The sequence below is a fragment of the Mesoplodon densirostris genome, chromosome 3, assembly GCF_025265405.1.
Source record: "Mesoplodon densirostris isolate mMesDen1 chromosome 3, mMesDen1 primary haplotype, whole genome shotgun sequence".
Classification (NCBI taxonomy): Eukaryota; Metazoa; Chordata; class Mammalia; order Artiodactyla; family Ziphiidae; genus Mesoplodon; species Mesoplodon densirostris.
This window is the reverse complement of record NC_082663.1, coordinates 117,766,519-117,792,744: the sequence shown is the minus strand read 5'-3', so window position 1 is coordinate 117,792,744 and position 26,226 is coordinate 117,766,519. Positions and strand designations below refer to the sequence as shown.

Here is a 26,226-nt window from a genome sequence, read left to right as displayed (position 1 = left end):
AACATTCAGAACTAACTTCACATGGTAGAGAAAATGCTTAGATGATTGTATTGAGCTTTATTTGTAGAACACACTATGGGCCTGGTAACTGGAACATATTTAATAGACGAGAACACATTCAGGTGTAAAAGCCTTTTTCTTTCATGTATTTAGTCATATTACCACCTGTTAATCATTATAGTCTTTTTTTTTTTTTTTTCTTTTATTTGGCAGAAAAGACAGCTTTGATTTCTGGCTGCAAAAAAGATATGAGGAAGAGCTCCTCCCCTTCCTTGAATAACTGCAACTCCGTTCTTGCTAACAAAATATTTGGAATTCCACTTGATGAGCTGCAGCAGGGAGGACATCCAGACAATGAGGTTCCGTTCATAGTCCGCCACGTAGTGGACTATATTGAGGAACATGGTATACATTTCCTTACTTTGAGGGCTAGCCTTTGTTTTAATAAACACAACTTATCCATTTTTGACCTTGGATTTTTTTTTCGGTATTCAATGTCCAAAATATAGTGAGGAAAAACAATGGAAATTCTTTTTAACATTTTAGTGTGTCTTTATTACTTAAAAGTCATATACTCAGAAATGCCCAGTTTAGAGCATATTTTAGTGGGAGGGGTGATAGTAATATTTTTAATGGATATAAGGGGGTGGGATAAAATAGAATACCCCTCAGGACAGAGATAGTATACGTTTCTAGATGTGTAGTTTGAAGGTGGTTAGCCCAATCAGGGGAGCCAAAACAGCTTTCCCAAAGTATGAATATTTTAAGTTGATTGGAGAATGAATACATATGGTAGTTGAAGTTGAAGCTTATTTAATTTTTGCCTTGAACTAATGTAGGAGGTCTGGAGCAACAAGGACTTTTTCAAGTCAATGGAAATGCTGAGACAGTGGAGTGGCTTCGGCAGAGATACGACAGTGGAGAAGAGGTGGATTTGGTTAAGGAGGCAGATGTTCCCTCGGCTATTAGTCTTCTTAGGTTTTTCCTTCAAGAACTTCCTGAGCCTGTTATCCCTGGCAGTTTGCATATTCACTTGATGCAGCTTTCTCAAGGTAACATAATTTGAATCTTATCAGTCAGCCGCTTAACATTTAATTTCAAAGTCTTTACCTTTTAGAAATCTTGACATGTAAGCAGTAATTATAGTAATTCTGAGAATAATTTCTTAAGTTCCCATCTGGGGACATATGCTCTTTGGGGCTGTATTATCTAGTTAAGGGAATTGCAACCTCTTAGATTCCTGTAGTGCTATTTACTTTTTATGATTGGTCTTAGTAACCCTAAGATACATACTGATAAGGAGAAGGAGGAAAGGCAGGAGACAAGAACAAAGAGTAGGAGGGAAAAGGAAGAAGAAAAAATATATGTGTGGCAGGGCCTCCCTGGTGGCGCAAGTGGTTGAGAGTCTGCCTGCCGATGCAGGGGATACGGGTTCGTGCCCCGGTCTGGGAGGATCCCATATGCCGCGGAGCGGCTGGGCCCGTGAGCCATGGCCGCTGAGCCTGCGCGTCCGGAGCCTGCGCGTCCGGAGCCTGTGCTCCGCAACGGGGGAGGCCACAACAGTGAGAGGCCCGCATACCACAAAAAAAAAAAAAAAAAAAAAAAAAAATATGTGTGGCAGAATGACCCGTAATAGTCAGTGTTGTTGTTTAGTGGTGATGTTACTATGTTTATCCTTGGTTTGATAGAACATCCTAGCAAAAACCAGAAGACAGCTTTGATTCTAAGTTTGGAATATACCTAAAGCTTGTTCTTGGACACCTGCCTGAAGGAAATAAAATATTAAATTGGACATCAGACTGCAAGCCAAATAAAGAAGAAAATTGGTTTGTTTCTGTTGTGTTAGTTTTTTGGTGGTGACTAAAAATAGGGCTTAGCTGGGATGGACAAGAAAAATAAAGGTAGAGGTATGCAGAAAGGTAAAAGAACCAAGAAGTAAGGAGATGCTTCTTTTCCTTGAGCCAGATGGTATTCACTGGTAATCATGTGTACATAATGGAGTGACATGCTTTGTTATATAGGAGAATTTATGAAGTTGGCATATAATACAGTTGACTTTTAAAAAACATGGGTTTGGGGCTTCCGTGGTGGCGCAGTGGTTGAGAGTCCGCCTGCCGATGCAGGGGACACGGGTTCGTGCCCCGATCCCGGAAGATCCCACATGCCGCGGAGCGGCTGGGCCCGCGAGCCATGGCCGCGGAGCCTGTGTGTCCGGAGCCTGTGCTCCGCGACGGGAGAGGCCACAGCAGTGAGAGGCCCGCGTACAGCAAAAAACAAAAAACAAAACAAAACATGGGTTTGAACTTACATATTTTTTCAGTAAATTTGTACTACAGTACTACATGATCTGCAATTGGTTGAATCCACACATGCAGAACTGTGGATGTGGAGGGCCTGCTGTAATGTTATACACAAATTTTCAGTGGTGTGGAAGGTCGGCATCCCTAACCCCTGTGTTCAAGGGTCAACTGTATAATACATTTCTTGGATTTTTAAATTATTTTTTCTGGATTTTGTTTGTGTTATGGAATCTCTTTAATTCTTTGAATTGGGGCTTCTACAGAAATTCAGTGATGTTAAAAAATTATAACTACCTCCTTAATCCCTATCGCTGTCAGAGCTGGGCTTTTTGTATGTTTGTGTGTATCCTTAAGCAGTGTATGGGCAGAGAAGGGGGATTTCCTTTTGAGAGAATTTATCCATCTTTTTCTTAAATTTAAACACGAGCCTGAATTAGTGGATGCCTCTTATTTGTGTGTAAAGGTCAATACAAAGATATTTTATGATCCTTTTTTTTTGTGTGGTATGCGGGTCTCTCACTGTTGTGGCCTCTCCCGTTGCGGAGTACAGGCTCCGGAAGCGCAGGCTCAGCGGCCATGGCTCATGGGCCTAGCCACTCCACGGCATGTGGGATCTTCCCGGACTGGGACACGAACCCGTATCCCCTGCATCGGCAGGCGGACTCTCAACCACTGCGCCACCAGAGAAGCCCAGTTTTGTTTTTTTATTGTGCCACCTGGATCAAAGAACAGGTTTCAAAATGAAGTGTCATCAATAATGTCACCTTTTTTTCTTTTTTTCTCTCAACAAATACTATATTTTTTTGTTCTGAATTTCTGAATCCATTTCAAACTTCTTTTCTTAGGAGTAGGAATTTTTTCAAATGTTTATATTCAGTCACCTAATAAGCACTTTGCATTCATTAAGTATATAATGAAACTGATGTGTTAGAGTTTTTTGAGCCCTTTTTGTGTCTCTAGAGAGATTCGTTTTGTTTTTATAGTGTTAGGGTTCCATTTTCCCTGTGTTAGCGAATTGTAGACAAGTCTTTTAAAGTTCCAAGAATCAGGTAATCTTTCAGTTTTGATTGAAAATTTATAAATGAATAAGTGGAATAAGATTTAATGATAATAAAGTTACTGCCTCTCATTGATGCTACCAATCAGAAGCTATTTTGTCAGTAGGATTGTCATTTTGATTGGTATTCATTTAAAAGTATGATAGCGTCATGCACTGTGTTGTTTATGGAATTGCAATATATATCTTACTAATTAATTATTCTTATGTCAGCATTCATGTGTGAAGGAATTTAGGCATGCAAAAATGCTTGTGGCCCATTTGTTATAAGAAATCCACCATTCTCCATTCCCCACTTATATAACCATTAGCATGGGTATGTATGCATGCACACACACCCATATATACACCTGTTTCTTTAATAGCTATGCAGATAGGTGTGGCAGTACTTGAGGTGATATTTGCATTTCTGTTGTGATAAAATCTATTTCCTCATCCTTCAGTAATTCTTTTGGGAAGGTGTCTAGGTCTCTGGAAAAGTTCCTCTCTCCATTTATTGTAAGCAACTATTATGTTAATATTTTAATTGACATTCACAAATACATGAGATTAATGCTTTTAAGATCATGGAGGCAGCATGTAGTTGCATTTGAGTTAGTGTTCTTTTAAAAAAATTTTTTTAAAAATTTATTTGTTTATTTGGCTGCGTCGGGTCTTAGTTGTGTCGTGCAGGCTTAGTTGCTCTGCGGCATGTGGGATCCTAAGTTCCCTGACCAGGGCTTGAACCCGCGTCCCCTGCATTGCAAGGCGGATTCCCATCCACTGGACCACCAGGGAAGGCCCCGAGTTAGTGTCTTTAAAAAGTGGTTTTCATTTTCTGTGGTAGCAGGACATTGCAAAGTGGCATTTCTGGTGTGGTTTGATCCTTTATTTAGACCAGGATTTCACAACGTTGGCACTCCTGATATTTGGGGCTGGATAATTCTTTAGTATAGGGGCTATCCTTGAATTTTAAGATATTTAGTAGAATCCCTGGCCTCTGTCCACTAGATAGCACTAGTACCCCTTTCGCCCAAGTTATGACAGCCATTCCATTCATTGTCAGATGTTACCAACCATTGGATTAGCCCATGATAGTTTGTCCAATTACTTATACATTACGTTTTGGTAGAAAACACAGTTCACAGTTCTGTGAATTTGTTGTAAAATTTACAAAAACTGTTAAAATGCTTGAAAGAATTCTTAGGGGAATCTTCTTTGATACCTACATATATTTTTCCTGGTAATGATCTAACTAGGAAGTAGGCTCAAAAGGAAAAAAAATTTAAGCAGGTGTGTTTTTAATACAAACAGACACACGGAAATGTTCCTCTGCCTTATTTGAAGACTGGTAGTTATAGATATTTTAGAAGGAGGCTGGTAGGTATAAATATTTTTGAATACTAGAAATGTTCACTAACAAAAGTAAAGCAGCATGAACAGTATTTCAAGTAAAACCAGTATAGCCCACGATCTTACCACCTCATCAAGGCAGCATCTTTCTTCAGTTATTGTGTGTTTATTCAGCTTCTTCAACTAACTTTTATAGAACAGGCACTGTTCTAAATTCTGGGAATGCAGAAGTGAACAAAACCGGCTAAAAATCTCTGCCATCATAGAGCTAAAAATTCTAAAAGGGCATAAGGAGGGTTAGAGGAAAAATAGATGATAAGCAAAATAAATACGAGGGTATGTTAGATGATAAGTGCTATGTAGCTAGAGAGGATGTTATGTAGAATTTGTCAGTGTTGATGTAGTGATCATTTTGATAATATTAATTGCTTGCATATATTTTTTGAGTTGATATACGTCATTTTTCTTAAATAATCCTTTTCTGCTAAATTTAGGTTGTTAAAAATTTCCACCAACTGTAGTCACAGTAATCTAAAAAACATTAATTCAGGGACTGTTTCAACCAATTATAAAGTCAAAGTACCTGGGCAGTTGGTAATATTATGAAATATCGAAGAGTTCTTATTGGTTGCATTTTAAATTTTAAGTAAAACTCATGTGACTATAGCCTTTCCTGTAAACATCTTAGAGTTGTGTTATTTTTCAGAAATGGCCAATATTATGATCTTAAACTTTTACCAAGAATTTTTTCCCCCAAAAAATTAATTTTTAAATTAATTTTAAGAACCTCGAGAAAAATAAAGAATGAAATATAATTGGGTTAACTTTCTCTATCGGAGCAATAAATTACTTTATTTTGAGGGTAACTCTGAGAAATTACTTCTCCTAAGTGGGGCCCTCACCAGTCAGGGAGTTGATACAGGCCTAATTTCTGTTAATGAAAACTCACTGACCTAAACACGGCCTAGCTTCTGGTAGTTGAAAATCCACCTGGTAAACAGAAAACAATGTCAACTTAGAGGAGAAAAACAACTTAGAAGTGGAATTCATTATTTACTTCTGTTGATATTGCTGAAATTAATTGTTCTTTTCAGAAAGTTAAAAGAAGAAAGTGTGTCTCTTATTCTGTTCCTTCCTTGTTTTTTCTTTCATGCTAGTACTATTAGCTGTTTAAATTGCTTCTCATCTTTGCTTATTAGTGGTTGGTGTTGACTGATATTGGCCAGTGCATTTTGACTTCTTAGAGTTAGCACTAATTTGGAAACACAGGTACAGTCATGCAAGAGACAGTATGATGAGAATTTTAAAAAATAGAGTATTGGGGCCAGTGAGTAATAGATGAGGAAAACATCCTCCAACAGTTGAGGGGTTGTGTACCTTCTCAAATTCTTCCACTTAATAAGTGAAATGCAAAGCCCTAAGGCATTTGGCCTCTAGTAGAGGAAGTGAAGAGGTTTTGTAATTGTTATAGTAAAATGGTTATATGGGTGTAACAATATGAACCTGGCAAAATATCTGAGCTTTGCTTTTACTTCATTAAAGAAACCCGTCATTATGTTTTGTAGATTATAATAACGAAGATGAATTTGGAAGAAAGTTGAGGTTCCTCCTGCAACAGCTTCCACCTGTTAATTACAGTTTGTTAAAGTTTCTGTGTAGATTTTTAGCCAATGTAGCATCACATCATGAAGAAATTTGGTCTGCAAACTCTTTGGCTGCTGTCTTTGGTCCAGATGTCTTCCAGTAAGTTTTTTCACAAATTTTTGTTTGATTAAAAAAAATATATATTTGTGAAATAGAATCATTGTACTGTCTCCCAAGGGTCATAGGTTGCTTGATTAACCATTATTTTTTATAGTAGATCTGATTAATCCTTCCAGCATTTCTGTGAACAGGGTAAAAGTTAGGTAGGCTTTACAGATGGGAAAACTGAGGCACAGAATGATGGCATAAATCACTCAGGTCTATAAAGTGACTCATTGGTTGTCTTCAAACTTTACCTGTGATTGATTTAAGAACTCTCAGTTCAGTTTGCACTTTTATTCTTAGTATTTACACAGATGTGGAAGATTTGAAAGAACAAGAAATAGTGAGCAGGATAATGGCTGGACTTCTGGAAAATTACTATGAGTTTTTTGAGAATGAAGAGGAAGATTTTTCATCTAATGATTTGAGTTCAATTACTGAACAGGTGAGAATATTTAAAATATACTTGGAGGGAGTTTTTGTTGTTTTTGCTTTATAAAGAATTTACTCTTAAGGGCTTGGCCCAAACTTAGGTGGAATTTTTAAGTACTAAACTGGAAGTAATTTTCTTGATTATTATATGTAATCATAGGTTATAGATATATCCATGTAGTATATGAATGTGATCTTTTTTCTGAACAACTTATTGTCCTCAATTTGGATATGGAAAAGTAATTGAAACCAGAGTATATGGTAGAGCTTTTGTGGATGTTTTTGTGTTTTCCTTCTGTTAAATTAAGCATTGTTTATTTTGTAAGAATAGTGTGCTTTTGTTTTTGCAAAGAAACTGCTTGCATAGAGGAATGCAGGCAAAGGTTGAGAATTAGAAGGTAGAGAGAAAGGTTGAATACAAAGTTGACAGAAACTTAAAAATGTTTTTCTTGATTGAAGTACCAAGTCAGTATAGCAGTGCTAACATTGTCATTAATGGGAAGCATCAAAAGAGTAATAGTTTAGGTTACAGATAATGTTTTAAATCTTGTGACTCTCGAACTAAAAACCCATTTCTCAAACAACATTATATTTTGTTGTTACTGCTATGCCTTGATGGTTGAGACTGCAGAAGGATCCTAGTTAGTTTCTTCTTTTTAAAAATTAATTAATTAATTAATTAATTACTTTTTGGCTGCGTTGGGACTTCGTTGCTGTGCGCGGGCTTTCTCTAGTTGTGGTGAGCGGGGGCTACTCTTCTTTGCAGTGCGCGGGCTTCTCACTGTGGTGGCTTCTCTGGTTGCAGAGCATGGGCTCTAGGCATGCGGCCTTCAGTAGTTGTGGCACACGGGCTTAGTAGTTGTGGCTCGCGGGCTCTAGAGTGCAGGCTCAGTAGTTGTGGCGCATGAGCTTAGTTGTTCTGCAGCATGTGGGATCTTCCCGGACCAGGGCTCGAACCTGTGTCCCCTGCATCGGCAGGTGGATTCTTAACCACTGCTCCACCAGGGAAGCCCCTAGTTTCTTCTTTTATAAGAAGTGATAATACTGATTCTGACTAATTGTAAGTGACTGTAAAGCCACATTCATTCAGACTTCTCAGGCTTAGAATTCGTGATATAGATCTATCTGGAGGTTTTTCTTTTGTGCTTACGTGAAATGATTTGTCAAGCAAACTTTTATATTAAAACCTATGATGTTATATTTTGAGTGTGGGGTGGGGCTGCTACCTCTTTTTAATGACTAATAATTCACCTGGTTATAAATAAACAAGGTAAAATACACAGTAAAATGCCCTATTCTTACCCATGCCCACCCTCTTCCTCTCATTGTTTTTTTTTTTTAATTTAATTAATTAATTAATTTATTTATTTATGGCAGTATTGACTCTTCATTTCTGTGCGAGGGCTTTCTCTAGTTGCGGCAAGTGGGGTCCACTCCTCATCACGGTGCTCAGGCCTCTGACTATCGCGGCCTTTCCCGTTGCGGAGCACAGGCTCCAGACGCGCAGGCTCAGTAATTGTGGCTCACGGGTCTAGTCGCTCCGCGGCATGCGGGATCCTCCCAGACCAGGGCTCGAACCCGTATCCCCCGCATCGGCAGGCAGACTCCCAACCACTGCGCCACCAGGGAAGCCCCTCTCATTGTTTTTTTATGTGTTTTTCCAGAATTTCTTTATGCAAATATAAGTAAATATTTCCTCTAAGTATTTTTTTTTTTTTTGCGGTATGCGGGCCTCTCACTGTTGTGGCCTCTCCTGTTGCGGAGCACAGGCTCCAGACGCGCAGACTCAGTGGTCATGGCTCACGGGCCCAGCCGCTCCGCGGCATGTGGGATCCTCCCAGACCGGGGCACGAACCCGTGTCCTCTGCATCGGCAGGCGGATTCTCAACCACTGCGCCACCAGGGAAGTCCTCCTCTAAGTATTTTTTAACAGGAAAGTAGCATACCATACACACTATTCTGCACCTTATGTTTTTAAATCAGTTAACAGTGTATCATGGTGAATTTTTTTTTATTTTTTTATTTTTTGGCGGTGCACGGGCCTCTCCCTGTTGCGGCCTCTCCTGTTGCGGAGCACAGGCTCCGGACACGCAGGTTCAGCGGCCATGGCTCACGGGCCCAGCCACTCCGCGGCATGTGGGATCTTCCCGGACCGGGGCATGAACCCGCGTCCCCTGCATTGGCAGGCGGACTCTCAACCACTGCGCCACCAGGGAAGCCCCATGGTGATGTTTTATTGGAATGTAGAGAACATATTCGTTTTTTTAAACATCTGTGTAGTTCCCTATTGTATGGATGTAACATATAATTTATTTGATTCATAGTATCTGTATCCACTTGAAAAGGTGATAGTATATCCCGGTTTTCTCAGAGTAGTCCTAGTTTTGTTTTTTGTTTTTTGTTTTTTTTTTAGCGGTACGCGGGCCTCTCACTATTGTGGCCTCTCGTGTGGCGGAGCACAGGCTCCGGACGCGCAGGCTCAGCGGCCATGGCTCACGGGCCCAGCCGCTCCGCGGCATGTGGGATCTTCCCAGACCAGGGCACGAACCTGTGTCCCCTGCATTGGCAGGCGGACTCTCAACCACTGTGCCACCAGGGAAGCCCGTCCTAGTTTATATTTGCTTTCTAATGTAATTATTAGTTACTCCTCTTTTCATTCACATGTATCCAGGTTTAGATGATTAATTATATGGTTATGCTATTTATTGATGGACAGAGGATTACATCCCTTCATTTGTTCTTAAACTATAAAGTAGTATCTCTTGAAAGTTTATCACACAGATTTTCATTCATTCTCATAGATGTTGGCTCAGATTATGTGAATTAGGAGTTTTATTTCCTGGGTAGCCCAGCTTTTATTTAAAAGTGTTTCTATACTGTTGTGAACTTTTATAGATAAGTTTTTTTAATATTTGGGGGTTATACCTTCCTTAGGTTGGTTGGTTGGTTTTGTTTTTTATTGAAGTATAGTTGATTTACAATATTGTGTTAGTTTCAGATGTACAGCATAGTGATTCAGTTATACATATATTTATGTAGCTATTCTTTTTCACATTCTTTTCCCTTATAGGTCATTAAAAAATATTGAGTATAGTTCCCTGTACTATACAGTAGGTCCTTGTTGGTTATCTATTTTATGTATAGTAGTGTGTACATGTTAATCCCAAACTCCTAATTTATTGCCCGTCCCCCCCATTGGTAACCATACGTTTGTTTTCTATGTCTGTGCGTCTATATCTGTTCTGTAAATATGTTCATTTGTATCTTTTTTTTTTCAAGATTCTACATAGAAGCGATATCACATGATATTTGTTTTTCTCTGGCTTACTTCACTTATTATGATAATCTCCAAGTCCATCCATGTTGCTGCAAATGGCGTTATTTCATTCTTTTTTTATGGCTGAGTAATATTCCTCTGTGTGTGTGTGTGTGTGTGTGTGTGTGTGTGTGTGTTTGTCACATCTTTATCCATTCATCTTTCAATGGACATTTAGATTGCTTCCATGTTTTGGCTATTGTAAATAGTGCTGCTATGAACATTAGGGTGCATGTATCTTTTTGAATTAGAGTTTTCATCTTTTCCAGATACATGCCCAAGAGTGGGACTGCTGGATCATATGGTAGCTATTTTTAGTTTTTAAGGAACCTCCATACTGTTCTCCGTAGTGGCTGTACCAATTTACATTCCCACCAACATTGTAGGAGGGTTCCTTTTTCTCCACACCCTCTCCAGCATTTATTTCTTGTAGACTTTCTGATGATGGCCATTCTGACTGGAGTGAAGTAATACCTCATTGTGGTTTTGATTTGCATTTCTCTAATAATTAGCAATGTTGAGCATTTTTTCATGTGCCTGTTGGCCATCTGTATGTATTCTTTGGAGAAATGCCTATTTAGATCTTCTGCCCATTGGTTTTTTTTTTTTTTTTTGATATTGCACTGTATGAGCTGTTTGTATATTTTGGAAATTAATCCCTTGTCGGTTGCACTGGTTGTAAATATTTCCTCCCATTCTGAAGGTTGTCTTTTTGTTTTGTTCATGGTAAGTTTAAGTTTAATTAGGTCCCATTTATTTATTTTTGTTTTATTTCCATTATTCTAGGAAATGAAGCCAAAAAGATACTGCTGCGATTTGTGTCAGAGTGTTCTGCCTATGTTTTCCTCTAAGAGTTTTATAGTACCGGTCTTAACATTTAGGTCTTTAATCCATTTTGAGTTTATTTTTGTGTGTGGTGTTAGAGAATGTTCTAATTTCATTCTTTTACATGTAGCTGTCCAGTTTTCTCAGCACCACTTATTGAAGAGACTGTCTTTTCTCCATTGTATATAGCCTTGCCTCCTTTGTCATAGATTTTTTTTTTTTTTTGGCTGTGTTGGGTCTTGGTTGCAGCACAGGGGATCTTCGTTGTGGCACGTGGGATCTTTCGTTATGGCGTGCGGGCTTCTCTCTAGTTGTGGTGTGCGGGTTTTCTCTCTCTAGTTGTGGCGCATGGGTTCCAGGGCATGTGGGCTCTGTAGTTGTGGCACATAGGCTCCAGGGCATGTGGGCTCTGTAGTTTGCGTGCTCTGGCTCTCTAGTTGAGGCATGTGAGCTCAGTAGTTGTGGTGTGCGGGCTTAGTTCACGTGCAGCATGTAGGATCTTAGTTCCCTGACCAGGGATCGAACCTGTGTCCCCTGCAATGGAAGGTGAATTCTTTACCACTGGACCACCAGGGAAGTCCCTGTCATAGATTAATTGACTGTAGGTCAGTTCCTTAAGTTTTTTATGTTTTCTTCACGTAAGCATTTTTATCTTTGTCTGACTTTCCTTCCCTCTTTTTCTTCTTCCCTCCTTACCTTCCTTCCTCTCCTCTCTCTCAAGTATCAGAAACTTTTAAGAAAACAGTAAAAGGTGCCAAATTGTAACTTACAGTTTATGAACTGAGGATGAAATCAAATTGTTTGTGTGTGTGTGTGTGTGTGTGTGTGTGTGAGGTAAATCAAGTGAGTAGAATTTGTAACCTGAATCAGTGATCCATGAAACTTCTGGCATATTTTTTGAAGGTTTCCAACTATCATATACAATACCTGACTTAAAAAACTTGGTTAAAATAAAGAACTGACATAGCTGTTCAAAAGTGTTTTTGCTTAAAAGAAAACGACAAGAAGAGGACAAGTAGATAGATATGCCTTAAACCTTTAATGCTTTTTGATACCCATAAGAAATCCCATCTTTGGGGAATTCTGTGTGCCACCTTTCTTTCCTTTATATTTTAGTTCAGCAGTTTATTTTTTTAAATAAAATTAATGGCTGCTGAAAGTGAAATAATATACATACGTTTGTGTTATTCATTTTCTACTTTTCCAAGATGATTTGACTTGTAAGAAACTGATGATGCCAATTTGATCTAATGTTTATATCTTGACTCCTCTAGTCTGCAGGGTATATCTTGATTATGTTTTACATTGTGGTGTAATTCTCTGATATTTGTATTATCCTGCAGCTTCCTTATGTAAACTGAAATATATTCATATCTCACATATGTTGCATTTATATTTCTGTATTTTTTAAGCACTACAAAAACTGACTTAAAATATATTGTGCTTTACATTAAATAGAATGGTGGTTAATTAACACCAGGAAATAATGTTGAATTCTGCAGATTTGCCTGTGAATAGAAAAGAGGATGTTAGCATATTGAACAGAATATTCTCAATAAACATGGTAGTGCAGTGAGTGCTGAGAGACAGTGATGTATATTAATTACCTTGGCTCATGTTGCTAATTGCCAGTATCTATTTTCTTATCTATTTTATTACTTTTTTGAATTATAACTGGGTTGCAAGTAATAGAAGAACAGATTTCTGAAAGTATTATTTTTAAAGCAGATTTCGTAACTTCATAACTTCACAAGTTAAAACAGATTTCATAACTTCACAAGTCAAAATTTGACTTGTGAAGCTGAATTGATCAGGTATTGAGTGAAAGTAAAATCTCAAACTCAGCACAATTTGGTTGTATTTTAAAGTTGGCATAACTTAAATGCTGCTAATTTGTTATCCACGTATTTTAAAAGGTTAGGCAGACCTGGTCTATCATGGCAGTGCTTTGACTTTTCCCCTGATTTTGATACTTGAAGGAAGCAAAGTTTATTTAGCACTCTCTACTTTTAGAGTTTCATCCCATTAACGCAAGTATTTGGCCGTTAGATCCTTTTCAAGGTAGTAGATTTTTTTTTTTAATAGTTTGAGAGATGACTGGAGATGTTGAATAGGGAGTGTTTGAGAAATGACCCAGAGTTAGCGAATAGTTTCTTTGTATGGTATCCTTGAATGATTGCGAATCCAGTAGAGTGGTTTGAAGATGTAGGTGATAATTATGTTTCTTTATACGTTTGAGAAGGCAGGTAGCAGCGTTCTCCACAAGCTGGAGTCTGGAGAGCAGGCATTTCACGAGGCCCTAGAGAAGGGAATTACAGCAGTCAAAGAAAGAAGAGATGTAAGTATGGCTGAGGGTTTTCCATAAGTGGAGTTGAGGCAGCTGTATATATATAGGGCAGGTTCAGAATAATTTATGAACAGAATAGAGTGTTGATAAGCAAAAGGTCAAGTTGACAAGAAAAAGATCAAGAAGAATTTTTGAAGATAAGTGTGGGGTGAGAGGGAGAGCATTTTTATATAAGTTTATAATTTTTACTCTTACCCAATTTAGTCAATTCTTACTGCAGGAAGTTAAACTGGAAGGCCTGGGGGGATGGGAGGTGGGGGTGGGAAGAAAAATCCATAGGCCATAGACTTTGTTCATGTCATATCTTAGTTGATGGTTTCTGGCGAAGATACTAGGGAATGTCAGTTAATTTACATAAAGCTTATTGAATTGAATATAATATATTCAGTATAATTGAGTATAAGGCTTTTGTAGTTACTAAGAGCTATTGACTGTAGGCATAAATTGATTTTAAAATGTGTAATGTAACCTGTTAAAATTGCAGTACTTCTTTACGAAATATTTGTGTACTGAATAAATATTCATCTAGTCTCAGTTTAAATAGCCGTCTTAATTTTTTTTTTTTTTTTAATATTCTACTCTTGCGCCCAAACCTGAAAATGATATTTTCTTGCCAGTTTTTTTTTTTGGCTTGGATTACCAGGTAGCTATTGATTAAATACATTCTTGATTTTCACTAATTTATTAAATACATAGATAGAGAAAGAGTAATTTTCCACTTGATCCCATTTAAAAACTGACCTATCATTTGAAATTTTCACCTTTGTGTATAAATCTTACCTCTCAGTAAATAACCACTTAGCTAATGATTTTCAGTACTCGTTGATTAGGAATTGGTAGAGTATCACAGTGTAATTACCTTTCTTCTGGTTGAAGTTTTCATTTCTGAGAGTCCTCTAGCAACTGTATTTGCCTGTGTGTCAGGAAGAACACTGCAGTTACATGTAGCAGTAAATTTATTCTAGGTATTGCCAGCACATTTGGCTAGGATGGACAAAAGTACATGTTTACTGCTTAATGTTTTTAATGACTAGTGTTAATTTATAAAAAATGTTAAGACCATTTATGGCTAGTTTCTTCTATGGGGTAGCTTAACAAATGTTTCTCATTTGAAAATATTTTATTGGTTTTTGTTCTCAGATATTTGTGTCTTTTTATTAGAGTGATTGTTTACTTATGTAGCCAATTTGATAATAGAAAATGTTTTATAGCCCCTGCCAGAAAGAGAATTATAACCTTGAGTTGTGCTTAATGGTCAAAACAGTGAGTTCTTTCTTGTTGTAAAGTCCAGTCTCTTCATGAAAATTCAGTCTGAATCATTTAGAAGTTAGCTGTCATTTTCTAATGCATAGTTAAGACCGTAAGGCAAAATTTCTGTGCCCTTCTTTTTTCACACTATTCTATATTAAAATCACTTGTTCAGTGCACTTGGAAATTGGAGAGATCAATTGAAGTCTTTGTTGTAGCTGACAGGTTTACAAATCTGATTGGTTAGAAAATGAAGCTTTCTTAATGTTAATTAACTACAGCGTGCAGGCTTTTTCATAGTTTGCAGTCTTATTCATATTCCTAGTGATATAGTAATGTAATCATTACTTCCTGCTTTAAAATGTTATGTTTGGTTTGATATTTTACTCTAATATGGAGAAGTTGGCAGCTGTTTACTTTGTAAGAGAAATTTGTCCTAGGAAATGAAGTGAAAAATGAGTTGTATTTAAATTTTTCTTAGAATAGTATGTCTTTCTTAGAATAATATGTCAGTTAACAGTTTCATTAAATTTTAATTCTCATTTAATTCTATCTATATAGGTTAATGAACTTTCTGAGGAAGAAGAGGAAGATGAAAAGCTGGAACATATAGAAGAACTTCCAGAAGAGGGTGCAGAAAAATCAGATGACATGCCAGAGGTGGTACAGTTAAGGATGACTGAAAACATCCTGGAGCCAAATAGTGTTACAGCATCAACAAGGTAGTATTTCAGTTGAAAGGACTTTAGGTTTGAGCATTTCATTCTAGATATAAGTTCACTCAAGCACTAAATGACACAGATTGTAATGGTATATGAAAGATTAGTTTGTATATGAAAAAGAACAATAAGAAAATTTTAAAGAAGCAACCTTGTTAAGGAGTTTTCAGTTATTAGTATTTATACCTTTCTTTAAAAATATAACCTCTTATGCATATTTCCTCTTAAAGTTTATTTGTTTTTGTATTATTAGTGTATTAGTTGGGTTGGGTAAAATTTCAGAACCTTTGGAAGTAGAATTGCTAGAGAAAGATACAGTGGTTGAGTCGACTGCATTTCCAGGTCCTAGTCTAGAACTAGATTAAACTAGGCTGTAAAGAGAGGACTCTGTGATCCTTTAAGATAGTGCTTTCCAATCCTTTCCATGTATAAAGTGATATTTATAGGGCATACTGGGTGAACTTGGTAAATGTGGTAAGCTGGAGGCACTATCCTAGCACATAGCTGGGACTATTGGACACACTGTTTAGGAAGCATTAGAGAATTTAAGAACTCCCCGTAGGTAGCTCTAGGTTTGCTAAATTCTGTCCTTACTTTTCTGTAAAGCTCCATGGTTTTCTAATTAGGGGGACAGTTATTTGTTAGGCCACTAGATATTTTTCATTAAATTTGTGTTCAATAGAACGGTGGTTAAAAAAGCAGAGGAAATAATTTAAGAGTCAGACAGCAAAATGTCATTTAAAAATAAGTAGTAATTTAAGGGAAGAACTATTCAGTGTCATTTAGAAAAATTATAAAGTAGTTTAAAATGTATACTTCTAAATACAACTATTACATTTCTCTGTGGCCCTCTAGATTTTTATATTATGTATAGTTTCTTCAGATGTGATTATAGTTATGGTATATTAACAAGTTTATTCACCCTTTTGCCCCGATTTAGCTTTTTGTTTGTGCTTTTCTATGTTTACATGACATTCTTTACTATATTTTAGTTATATATTGCAATATTTATAAGCTATATATTAAATTATTTAACTGTATCTTAATTATATATTTACTGTCATTCTTTTTTCTGAACTTTGAGTTATTCCAGCTACCTTGTCATTGCTATACTACTATATAACCTTTGTTCTTGGGTCCTTTTTTCCTTCTTTTGACTTATTTGGATAAATTTATTAGGCTCAAAGAGTAAATTTTTCTATGGCTTTTGATAAGTATTTCCAGACTACTTAAAAGACTTGGCCCATTTTGCATTACCATTAGCAATATTTTCTTGAGCACCTGAAAACAATAGATTTAAATTGGTGTTCTTTATTTTGTTCATTATAGAGTTATGCCCTCCAATAAGGTAACCATTAGCTAGCTACATGTGGCTATTTAAATTTAAACTTAAAACAATTAAAATTAAATAAAATTTAAAAATCACTTCCAGGGACTTCACTGGTGGTGCAGTGGTTAAGAATCTGCCTGCCAGTGCAGGGGACACTGGTTCGATCCTTGGTCAGGGAAGATCCCACATGTCACGGAGCAACTAAGCCCGTGCGCCACAACTACTGAGCCTACACTCTAGAGCCCGCGAGCCACAACTACTGAAGCCTGTGCGCCTAGAGCCCATGCTCCACAACAAGAGAAGCAACCACAATGAGAAGCCTGTGCACCACAACGAAGAGTAGCCCCTGCTCACTGCAGCTAGAGAAAGCCCATGCAGCAACAAAGACCCAATGCAGCCAAAAATAAATAAATAAATTTATTTTGAAAAAAATCACTTCCACAGTTGTACTAGCCACATTTCAAGTGCTCAGTATAGCCATATATGATTAGTGGTTACCATATTGGACAATGCAGATATAGAGCAATTCTATCATTGTAAAAATTTCTTTTGGATAGTGCTGATTTAGAGAGCAAATTCATTAAATATTTTTATATATTTAATTACCAGCAGGGTTAAATATTGTTTCAAATGCATGATGCCAGTAGTTTCTTCTTTTTGATCATCTGTCTAGCTTTGTAGAGGATCCTCCTTCCCTCCAACACAGTCATTTTTTTTAATTTTTAAATTTATTTTTGGCTGTATTGGGTCTTTGTTTTTGGTTCTTCATTGCTGCACACGGCTTTCTCTAGTTGGGCTAGTGGGGGCTACTCTTTGTTGTGGTGGCTTCCCTTGTTGCAGAGCTCAGACTCTAGGCATGCAGGCTTCAGTAGTTGTGGCACGTGGGCTCAGTAGTTGTGGCTCACAGGCTCTAGAGTGCAGGCTCAGTAGTTGTGGCGCACGGGCTTAGTTGCTCCATGGCATGTGGGATCTTCCCAGACCAGAGCTCGAACCTGTGTCCCCTGCATTGGCAGGCAGATTCTCAACCACTGTGCCACCAGGGGAGTCCCAAACACAGTGATTTTTAGATGGAATCATTAGAGATTGGTGGTAATCAGGATTCCTTAATTGCAAGTTGTAGGAACAGATCTTGGTTAATGGAAGGAAAAAAGGTAATTTATTAGAAGAACGCTGGATAGGTCCCAGAGTTGAAAGGAAAAGCAGAGAGAAGAACATGGCAGCTTTGGAGAATTTAGTAACAGAGGGTCATGGAAGAATCTCTTCAGCATGTGGCTGTTGCTGTGAGATTTCCAATTACTTCTTTTCATCTGTCATTCTGCTCAAGACCAGATTCCTGTGGGGTAACAGGGGAGAAGGTCTGGCCTAAATTGGGTCATGTGCCCATTCCTGGCCAGGGTAGAGCTGGGTCATTGTAATTTATGCATGTACCAAGAGCGTTGGATGGAGGGAGGAGCTAGTTTGCCTTAGAAAAATGGGGCTAATACCAAAAGAAAGGGATAGGGATATGAGGCAACAAAAATAGATGTGTCTGTCACAGTGGTCTTCTAGATTTAGTGTTGATATCTGTAAATTTCAGTTAATATTTATACATTAACATTTTATTTTAATTTTGGCTGATTGGTTGCATAAAGGTAAAAAATACATTCTTTGATATCCACCTTTGATGAAAGAAAGGTAGGGGAGAAATATCCTTGAATGCACAGGGTCTAGAAAATAGGGAGTGCTTAATAAATTCATTTTAGGGAATTAGTGTATACTGTATTACATGAAACTAGAGATTGAACTTTTGCTAACTTAATGTTTTGTCTCTTTGAGTTTTTCTTTCAGGTTGCTCACAAACATTTTATGGAATTATTAGGTAGCCTCCTTTGTATTTCTGTGGGAAGATATATTAGAATCCTAAGGGAAATAAACATTAAGTGACAGTTTAGCAGTTCTCAAACATTTTGGGCTCAAATGTTATGCTCTTACAAATTATTGAGGACTCCGAAGACCTTTGTTATGTTGATTTTATACCTCTGGTTATTTACCATATTATAAATTAAAACGGCATATTTAAACTGCTGGGAGTGTTCTTTGTTGAGTTGTACTTTGGAAGACGCTTAGTATTTGTAGCTGAAATATAGCTATTTATGATCTAACAGGTTTTTTTGTTGGTAGATTTCTCCTCCTCTATAGTTTTAATTCATCGATTCTCGAACTTTTTGGTTTAATTTGAGGACTACAAAGAACTTTTGTTACTGTGGGTTATAGCTATTGGTATTTACTCTATTAGGAACCAAAACTGAGAAATTTTTTTAAAGTAGTAATGAACTCATTACATGTTAATGTAAAATTTTTTAATCAAAAGTAACTTGTCCAGAATCTCTTAAAAATTTTTAGTGAGAAATTTTTTAGTGGCATTGTTTTACATTTGTACAAATCTCTTTAATGTCTGGCTTAAAAGATGGTAGCTAGATTCTCACATTTTCTTTTGCATTTAATGTGTTGCCATATGTTATTTTGGTTGAAGTAATATGAAGACAGTCTAGCATTACACAAGTATGTAGTTAGAAAAAGGTAGAGAATTTTTATAGCCTTTTCAGATAATTGTGGATATTCTTCTTTGACAATACACCAAAACTTGGTAAGTGGTAGTTTCTTAAAGGTTATTTGTAATGTGGAACCTGAAAGCATATCTGAATTTTTCGTACTCTGATCCATCAGTCTGTTTTGTACTTTGAGAGAATCTTTTAGCCATGCTTAATTTTGTGATATGGTATATTGGTTATTTGGAAAATACTGCCTTACTGAGTTATTCAGAGCTTCCAAATAGTGATATATTCTGTTATATAATATCAAAATGTATATTCTTTAATATCATTATTGATTGTGTCAAAATATCTTTAAGTATTGGGATGCTATTGAGCTTATGGTAGAGGATACAGGTTTTCCAGAATTCTAATTTTTACTTGAACACCCAAATTTTATCAGTACTGTTAGTCTTGCTCATTTTTGAGAAAATTTCTGCCAGATATTCAAGTTGGAATAACCATAGTCTGTCAGTCAGTCTTTCAAGTAAAAATGGGTATTCCATGGTAAAAGTTCATTTCTCAACTCAAACAAGACAAACATTGTACTAAGATGTGCAGCAGAGTTGCTTTGTGTGTACTTCCTATTTGTCACACCAAATATTAAAAAGAAGTGTACTCAAGGGCTGAGATAAAATTAATAATATGTATTACTTCCTCATCAAGGACTGGCTCCTTTTTAAAAAAGATCACAACTGGGTAGTGATGAAGAATGCAATGGCCATGGTATAGTTTGATACCACTTGCCTGGACTTATGCTAAGTCCCCAAGGAATCTTTTTCTACCATTGATTTTGTATCATCAAATATCAGCACAGTGAAAAAGGCATATGTTATGAAAACAGTTTTGATCTTTTGTTTCATGGAACACCCTTTGAGAACCAATGGTTTAAATATTCATGTATGAGTTGAATTGATTGACTTATTTATGCATCTGTTATTTCTCTACATTGTTTGCCATTAACCATATGTTGTTAAGATTTGAGCTGAGATGAGTGGAAAAAATAGTGGGATTTAGAGTGTGGGTAGCCTAGGGTGCATAAAAAGCAGAAGTTTCGGTTGCTTCTGAGGCTCAGTCTTATCCATGAAGTTCTTGGAAATCTCAAGCTTGCTTCTATAGTGCCTTGTATCTGTAGATGAAAAATTATTGCTTTATATTCACATGTTTATCTAGTATATGGCTTTATTTACATATACAAATGTTAGGGGAATCTTTACCTTTTAAAAATTTAAAGAGAGATTGGAGAGTTCTGAAAAAGTTCTTTATTTTCCCTGTGCTTTTCACAGTCTTTTTCCTAGGCTGTATTGGAAAGGTTTATTTTGGCTTGAGGTTAGTTAATTTTTAATTTATATTGCTTCCAGAACTACAAATGAAAAACCAGCTCATTGACATTATTATAAAGTTTATTTAAAGTTGTGCTTTTAATTTATTGCCTTGCTAAAACTTGGAATTTAGAAAGAATGAAGAATTTGATACTATCTTTTATGTACTCTTGATGCTAGGGCTTCATTTTGGTGAGTTCATTAGCTTATGATGGTTAGATTTTAGGTGTGATGCAGGAAAGAAGGTGTAGTGATTAAGAAAGAGCTCTGAGTTGAGGCAAATTGGTCTGCACTTCATTCTGTGGATACCTTATTGTTGAAGAAATATGCCTTCAGCTGACTATAGAGGTCAGAGAAATGTAGTAGTAACTTTTTCCTTTAAATCTGTTAAATAAGCAGTTTGCAGAATATTTCAGTTGACAATCAATTCACCTCATTTTCGCTAGCTAGATTCCACTTAAAAGTGCAAAGAGGAGGAAAATGTGCCTTGGTGGGAGTATCAGAAATGTTGGGTGGGAAAAAGTAGAATTTATGCTTTGGGTCATAAGATGATTCTATTAAAGTAAAACATTTTTTGAAGTATCAGAGCATAATAGATATTGACAAGTTCTCTTCCTCCTTCCTATTGCCCTGAAAATTATGCATTTGACATTTTAAAGACTTGTGGTTGTTATAACTTATTGACTAACTTTCTAATAGCGAGGCATCTTTCCAGTTTACTCTTACTCTTGTCATAGGTATAGGGTATTCCCAAGTTGATGGGGAAAGTGAAGAAACGCGTTTTGCTTTTGACTGGAAGGGGATATGTGGTTTTGGGTTGTTTTGTTTGTTTGTTTGTTTGTTTTTTCTGTGCTGCGCGACATGTGGGATCTTAGTTCCCCGATCAGGGATCAAACCTGCGCCCCTGCCCCTGCATTGGAAGTGCTGAGTCTTAACCCCTGGACTGCCAGAGAAGTCCCTGTTTTATATATTTATTTTTCGAAACCACAGTTTTTTAAATGGTCGTTTTAGTGGGGCTCTGGCATGAATTATCTGGAAATTATCCTAATTTTAGATTTGAAAAATTAACCATTAATGCTTTTCTGAAAATGGATGATGAGTGAACAATAGTTCTCTACCTATTGTGCAGCTGTTTCAGCAATGTCATATTTGTCATAATTTATAACTCTTGATATAGTGTGATTAATGAAAACAGACTTTTTTTTCCTGCTTTACACTGGGTTAGGCTTAAATATTTTTATAGGCGTTCCAGCCAGATTCAAAATTTTGTCCCCCTTTCCCTGTCTCCCACCAAGTTGCTTATTTAGTACTTGGGAAAAAATTTGTGGACTGTTGATTGGGTCCCTCCTTTTCAGTAGTGACCTCATGTTGCAGTCTGCTTCCGTTTAGACTGCAGTTCTGATTGCTCAGCAGTTTTTATAAGCCTGTCACCATCCTTTATGATATTTGAAGTCACTTTACCTTATGTTTTTGTTAGGAGTTGCCACAGTGCCTAGGATGGCTTGCAAGGCTCTGTTACACAGGTAAAATGATTCTTATCAGATTTAATTGAAGCAGAGCTACAGTACTTTTATTGAAGTATTATTTGTAATATTAAAGATTTGCAATTGGGAAATTAAAATAATAGTAGTTCCCTATGATAATTGTATTTGAATTACAAAAAATTAGTAATTTGAATAAATGGCTGCAAGATTGATTTTGTGTTCTCAAGAAGATTATGTGATTCTAGACAGATTTAAAAGTAGAGTTAACAGCAGAAGGGAGAAGAAGGTCAGAATGACTACAGTCTTTTTTTTTTTTTTTTTTTTAATTTATTTATTTATGGCTGTGTTGGGTCTTCGTTTCTGTGCGAGGGCTTTCTCTAGTTGCGGCAAGTGGGGGCCACTCCTCATCGCGGTGCGCGGGCCTCTCATTATCGCGGCCTCTCATGTTGCGGAGCACAGGCTCCAGATGCGCAGGCTCAGTAATTGTGGCTCACGGGTCTAGCCGCTCCGCGGCATGTGGGATCTTCCCAGACCAGGGCTCGAACCCATGTCCCCTGCATTGGCAGGCAGACTCTCAACCACTGCACCACCAGGGAAGCCCCGACTACAGTCTTTAACGTTATACTTGATTGAAGCCTAAAATACGTGTGACCCTTGTGATTTATTGTTTGCCCTTTTCGTCCGGTGGTTTAATGAAAACAGTTAGGATTTTTAAGTGGTCTTTATGGCATCTGTCTATAGTACCTAAGTAATTTGACCTTGAATTTGTCAGCATTTATTTTTTGTGTATCTTTATTAATCAGAACTCACATTCTTATGATACTTACGTTATTTTGCTTCTGCATATGCATAACTATATTGATAAATCTTTTTTATAGCTGTAGGTGTATGTTAGCCTTGGTTTGTACATAAGTGCTTTATTCCCCACAGAACTTGGCAAAAGTCTGAAAATAAAGAATAAATTCCTTGAAATCGGAAAACTAAATCAGTCCTTTTTCCTTCAGAAATTCAGAGAACAGTTTTACAGTCAACTTTGTAGCCTCAGTGTGACTCATAAAGTACAAAATCTATTTCTTTGATTTGTTTACTATAGCTTTTTGGGGTAGGGAGAAGATGCTTATTGAAAGCAGCTGGTTATTTGATTGTCCTAGCCTACTCTTCAGGGCCAAAGAATCTTTACTTTCATACTAATAATCTAGCTTGCTGATGACTACTTTTATATATTTTAAATTTAATTCCCATAGCACTTAAAAGGGATAGGAAACTGAAAGATCAAATCCTCTGCCTACCCATCGAATTTTTTTTGTTGTTGTTGTTTATTTATTTATTTTGGCTGCACCGGGTCTTAGTTGCAGCACATAGGATCTTCATTGCAGCATGTGGCATCTAGTTCCCCGACCAGGATTTGAACCCAGGCCTCCTGCATTGGGAGTGCGGAGTATTACCCACTGGACCACCAGGGAAGTCTCTACCCATTGAATTTAAGACCATTAGAACTTTTGTTCTGTTTGGCTCCTTTAGATAACTGGGAAATATTATTTTTTTTAATACTTATTTATCTTATTTATTTATTTTCTTTATTTTTTTGGCTGTGTTGGGTCTTAGTTGCGGCACATGGGATCTTCGTTGAGGCATGCAGGATCTTTCATTGCGGCACATGGTCTCTTTGTTGTAGCACTCGGCCTTCTCTCTAGTTGTGGCGCGGGGGCTCCAGAGAGCGTGGGCTCTGTAGTTTGCGGCACGTGGGCTCTCTCATTGAGGCGCTCGAGCTTAGTAGTTGTGACGCGCGGGCTTAGTTGTCCTGTGGCATGTGGGATCTCAGTTTCCTGACCAGGTATAGAACCCGCGTCCCCTGCATTGGAAGGCAGATTGTTTACCATTGGACCACCAGGGAAGTCCCTGGAAAATATTAAAGTTTAATCTTTTGGGAGCCTAGATATAGATCTTGGCCAGTGTTTCTTAAGTTTATTAGTATGGATAAGAATCATCACTGGTGCTTATTAAAAATGTAGACTCTTGGGTCCTACCTCAGAGGTTTGGGGAGGGACTGAGGAATCTACTTTCTTAAAGTTTTTTTTTTTTTTTTTTTTTTTAAACTGGGAAAGAAACCATATATACAGAAACGGGCATGAAACAAATGTATATCAAAACAGGTTAGTAAAAAGCAAATATCCAAATATCCCAGATCTGGAAATAAGCACTGAAAACACCCTGGTAGCTCTCACAATCCTGATCTCCTCCCTCCACTAAAGGTAACAACTATGCTGATTTTTATGGCAATCACTTTCTTATATCTTTCTGAGCTTTATGAAAATTAAACTTGCTATAGGTATTTTTTGATCCAGCTTCTTTCACTAAACATGGTATGAGAATTTTATCCATGTGGTCACATGTCACTGTGGTTTGTTCATTTCACTGCTGTAAAGTATTCCATTATATGATTGCACCACAATGATCCAATTTACTGTTGCTGGAAAATTGGATTATTTTTATTTTTGACTATTGTGAGTAACATTGCTGTGTACATCATTGTACACATCTTCTGGTGCACACATGCACGCACATTTACTGTCTTTCAACTTAAGTAACTAGTGCTAAATTGTTTTCCATAGTGCTTTCTCCAGTTCTCATTCTAACAGTGTGTGAGCCTTCCCATTGCTTCACATTCTTGTGTACTTCATTGTCGTTTTAATAACGTTTTCATATGTGTATTGGCCAATTTCTTCTTTTGTGAGATGCCTGTTCAAGTCTGTTTCCTATTTTTTGTTGGGTTATCTTTTTCTTGTTGAAAACGAACCCCTTTCTTAGGAGCCCTTTAAAAATATATGTTGTAAATGTATTTTCCTCATTGTGTGTTATGCCTTTTCCTTCTCGTATTGTGTCTTCTGATGAATAATTCCCAATTTCAATCAAGCTTATCATTCTTTTCCCTTATGTGATTAATGCTTTTTGTGTCCTGTTTAAGAAATCTTTTCCTAAATACACACGCCTGTATTATCTTCTGAAACTTGTATCATTTCACCTTCCTTGTTTAGGTCTGCAATCTACCTGGAATTGATTTTTGTCTGTAGTGTATGACAGAGGTTGCCAAGTTACCTTTTTCAGTATGGATACCAAATTGTTGCAGTACTCATTTTTGAAAAGACTGTTCTTTCCCTGCTTTCCATAGTAGCATCTTTGTTCTAAATCAAGCATGGGTCTGTTTCTGTTTTGTATGTCTATTCTTGTGCCAGTACCATACTATCTTATTTACTTTGGTTTTATGGTATTTGAGGTCTAGAGTAGGGTCTGGATCTCCAATAAAATTGTTACTTCAGGAGAGTCTGATACAGGTGGCCCTAATTTATCTCTCCCCTCCTCCCCTTTTCCCCTTTCATAACCATAAGTTTGTTTTCTGTGTCTGTGAGTCTGTTTCTGTGGCATAAATAAGTTCACTTGTGTTATTTTTTTAGATTCCACATATGTGATATCATAACAGTATTTGTCTTTCTCTGTATGACTTATTTCACTTAGCATAATGCCCTCCAAGTCCATCCATGCTGTTGCAAATGGAAAATTTTGTTATTTTTTTATGGCTGAGTAGTATTCCATTTTGTGTGTGTGTGTGTGTGTGTGTGTGTGTGTGTATAAACACGTACACCACATCTTCTTTATCCATTCATCTGTTCATGGACCCTTAGATTGCTTCCATATCTTGGCAATTGTAAATAATGCTGTTACAAACATTGGAGTTAATGTATCTTTTCGAATTAGTGTTTTTGTTTTGTTTTGTTTGATATATAACCAGGAGTGGGATTGCTGGTCATATGGTAGTTGTATTTTGAGTGTATTTGGAAACCTCCATACTGTTTTCCATAGTGGCTGCACCAATTTACATTCCCACCAACAGTGTATAAAGTTTCCCTTTTCTTCACATCCTCACCAACGTTTGTTACTTGTATTTTTGATGATGGCCATTCTGACAGGTATGAGGTTTCTCGTGGTTTTGATTTGCATTTCCCTGATGATTAGTGATGTTGAGTGGTTATTTTTCTTTTGTTTATTTGATTCTTTGTAAAGTGTCTTGTGTCCATGTATCCACTAGCGTTTTATTGATAATCTAATAAAAAAGGGTGAGAAAATCCCTCTGGGAGAATGAGTAGATGGCTAACAATGGCAAATCTGAAAAAGAACAGAGAGGTGATGTAAACCCTATGAA

The 26,226-nt window shown here is 37.0% G+C and overlaps 1 protein-coding gene across 6 annotated transcripts in view; it reads left to right on the top strand.

Annotated features, from left to right (window-relative positions):
* The window catches only part of FAM13B (family with sequence similarity 13 member B), an 84,139-nt gene that overhangs the window by 17,431 nt on the left and 40,482 nt on the right, over nucleotides 1–26,226 (top strand). For 3 of the 6 annotated variants that reach the window (XM_060093405.1, XM_060093403.1, XM_060093401.1), the window contains exons 3-8: nucleotides 214–405; nucleotides 840–1,052; nucleotides 6,255–6,432; nucleotides 6,739–6,880; nucleotides 13,248–13,346; nucleotides 15,165–15,325. In XM_060093405.1, the coding sequence (XP_059949388.1) occupies nucleotides 249–405; nucleotides 840–1,052; nucleotides 6,255–6,432; nucleotides 6,739–6,880; nucleotides 13,248–13,346; nucleotides 15,165–15,325 (950 nt within the window). In that variant the 5' untranslated portion in view covers nucleotides 214–248. The remainder of the gene's footprint in view (nucleotides 1–213; nucleotides 406–839; nucleotides 1,053–6,254; nucleotides 6,433–6,738; nucleotides 6,881–13,247; nucleotides 13,347–15,164; nucleotides 15,326–26,226) is intronic. The other 3 variants (XM_060093406.1, XM_060093404.1, XM_060093402.1) reach the window with 2 other exon arrangements.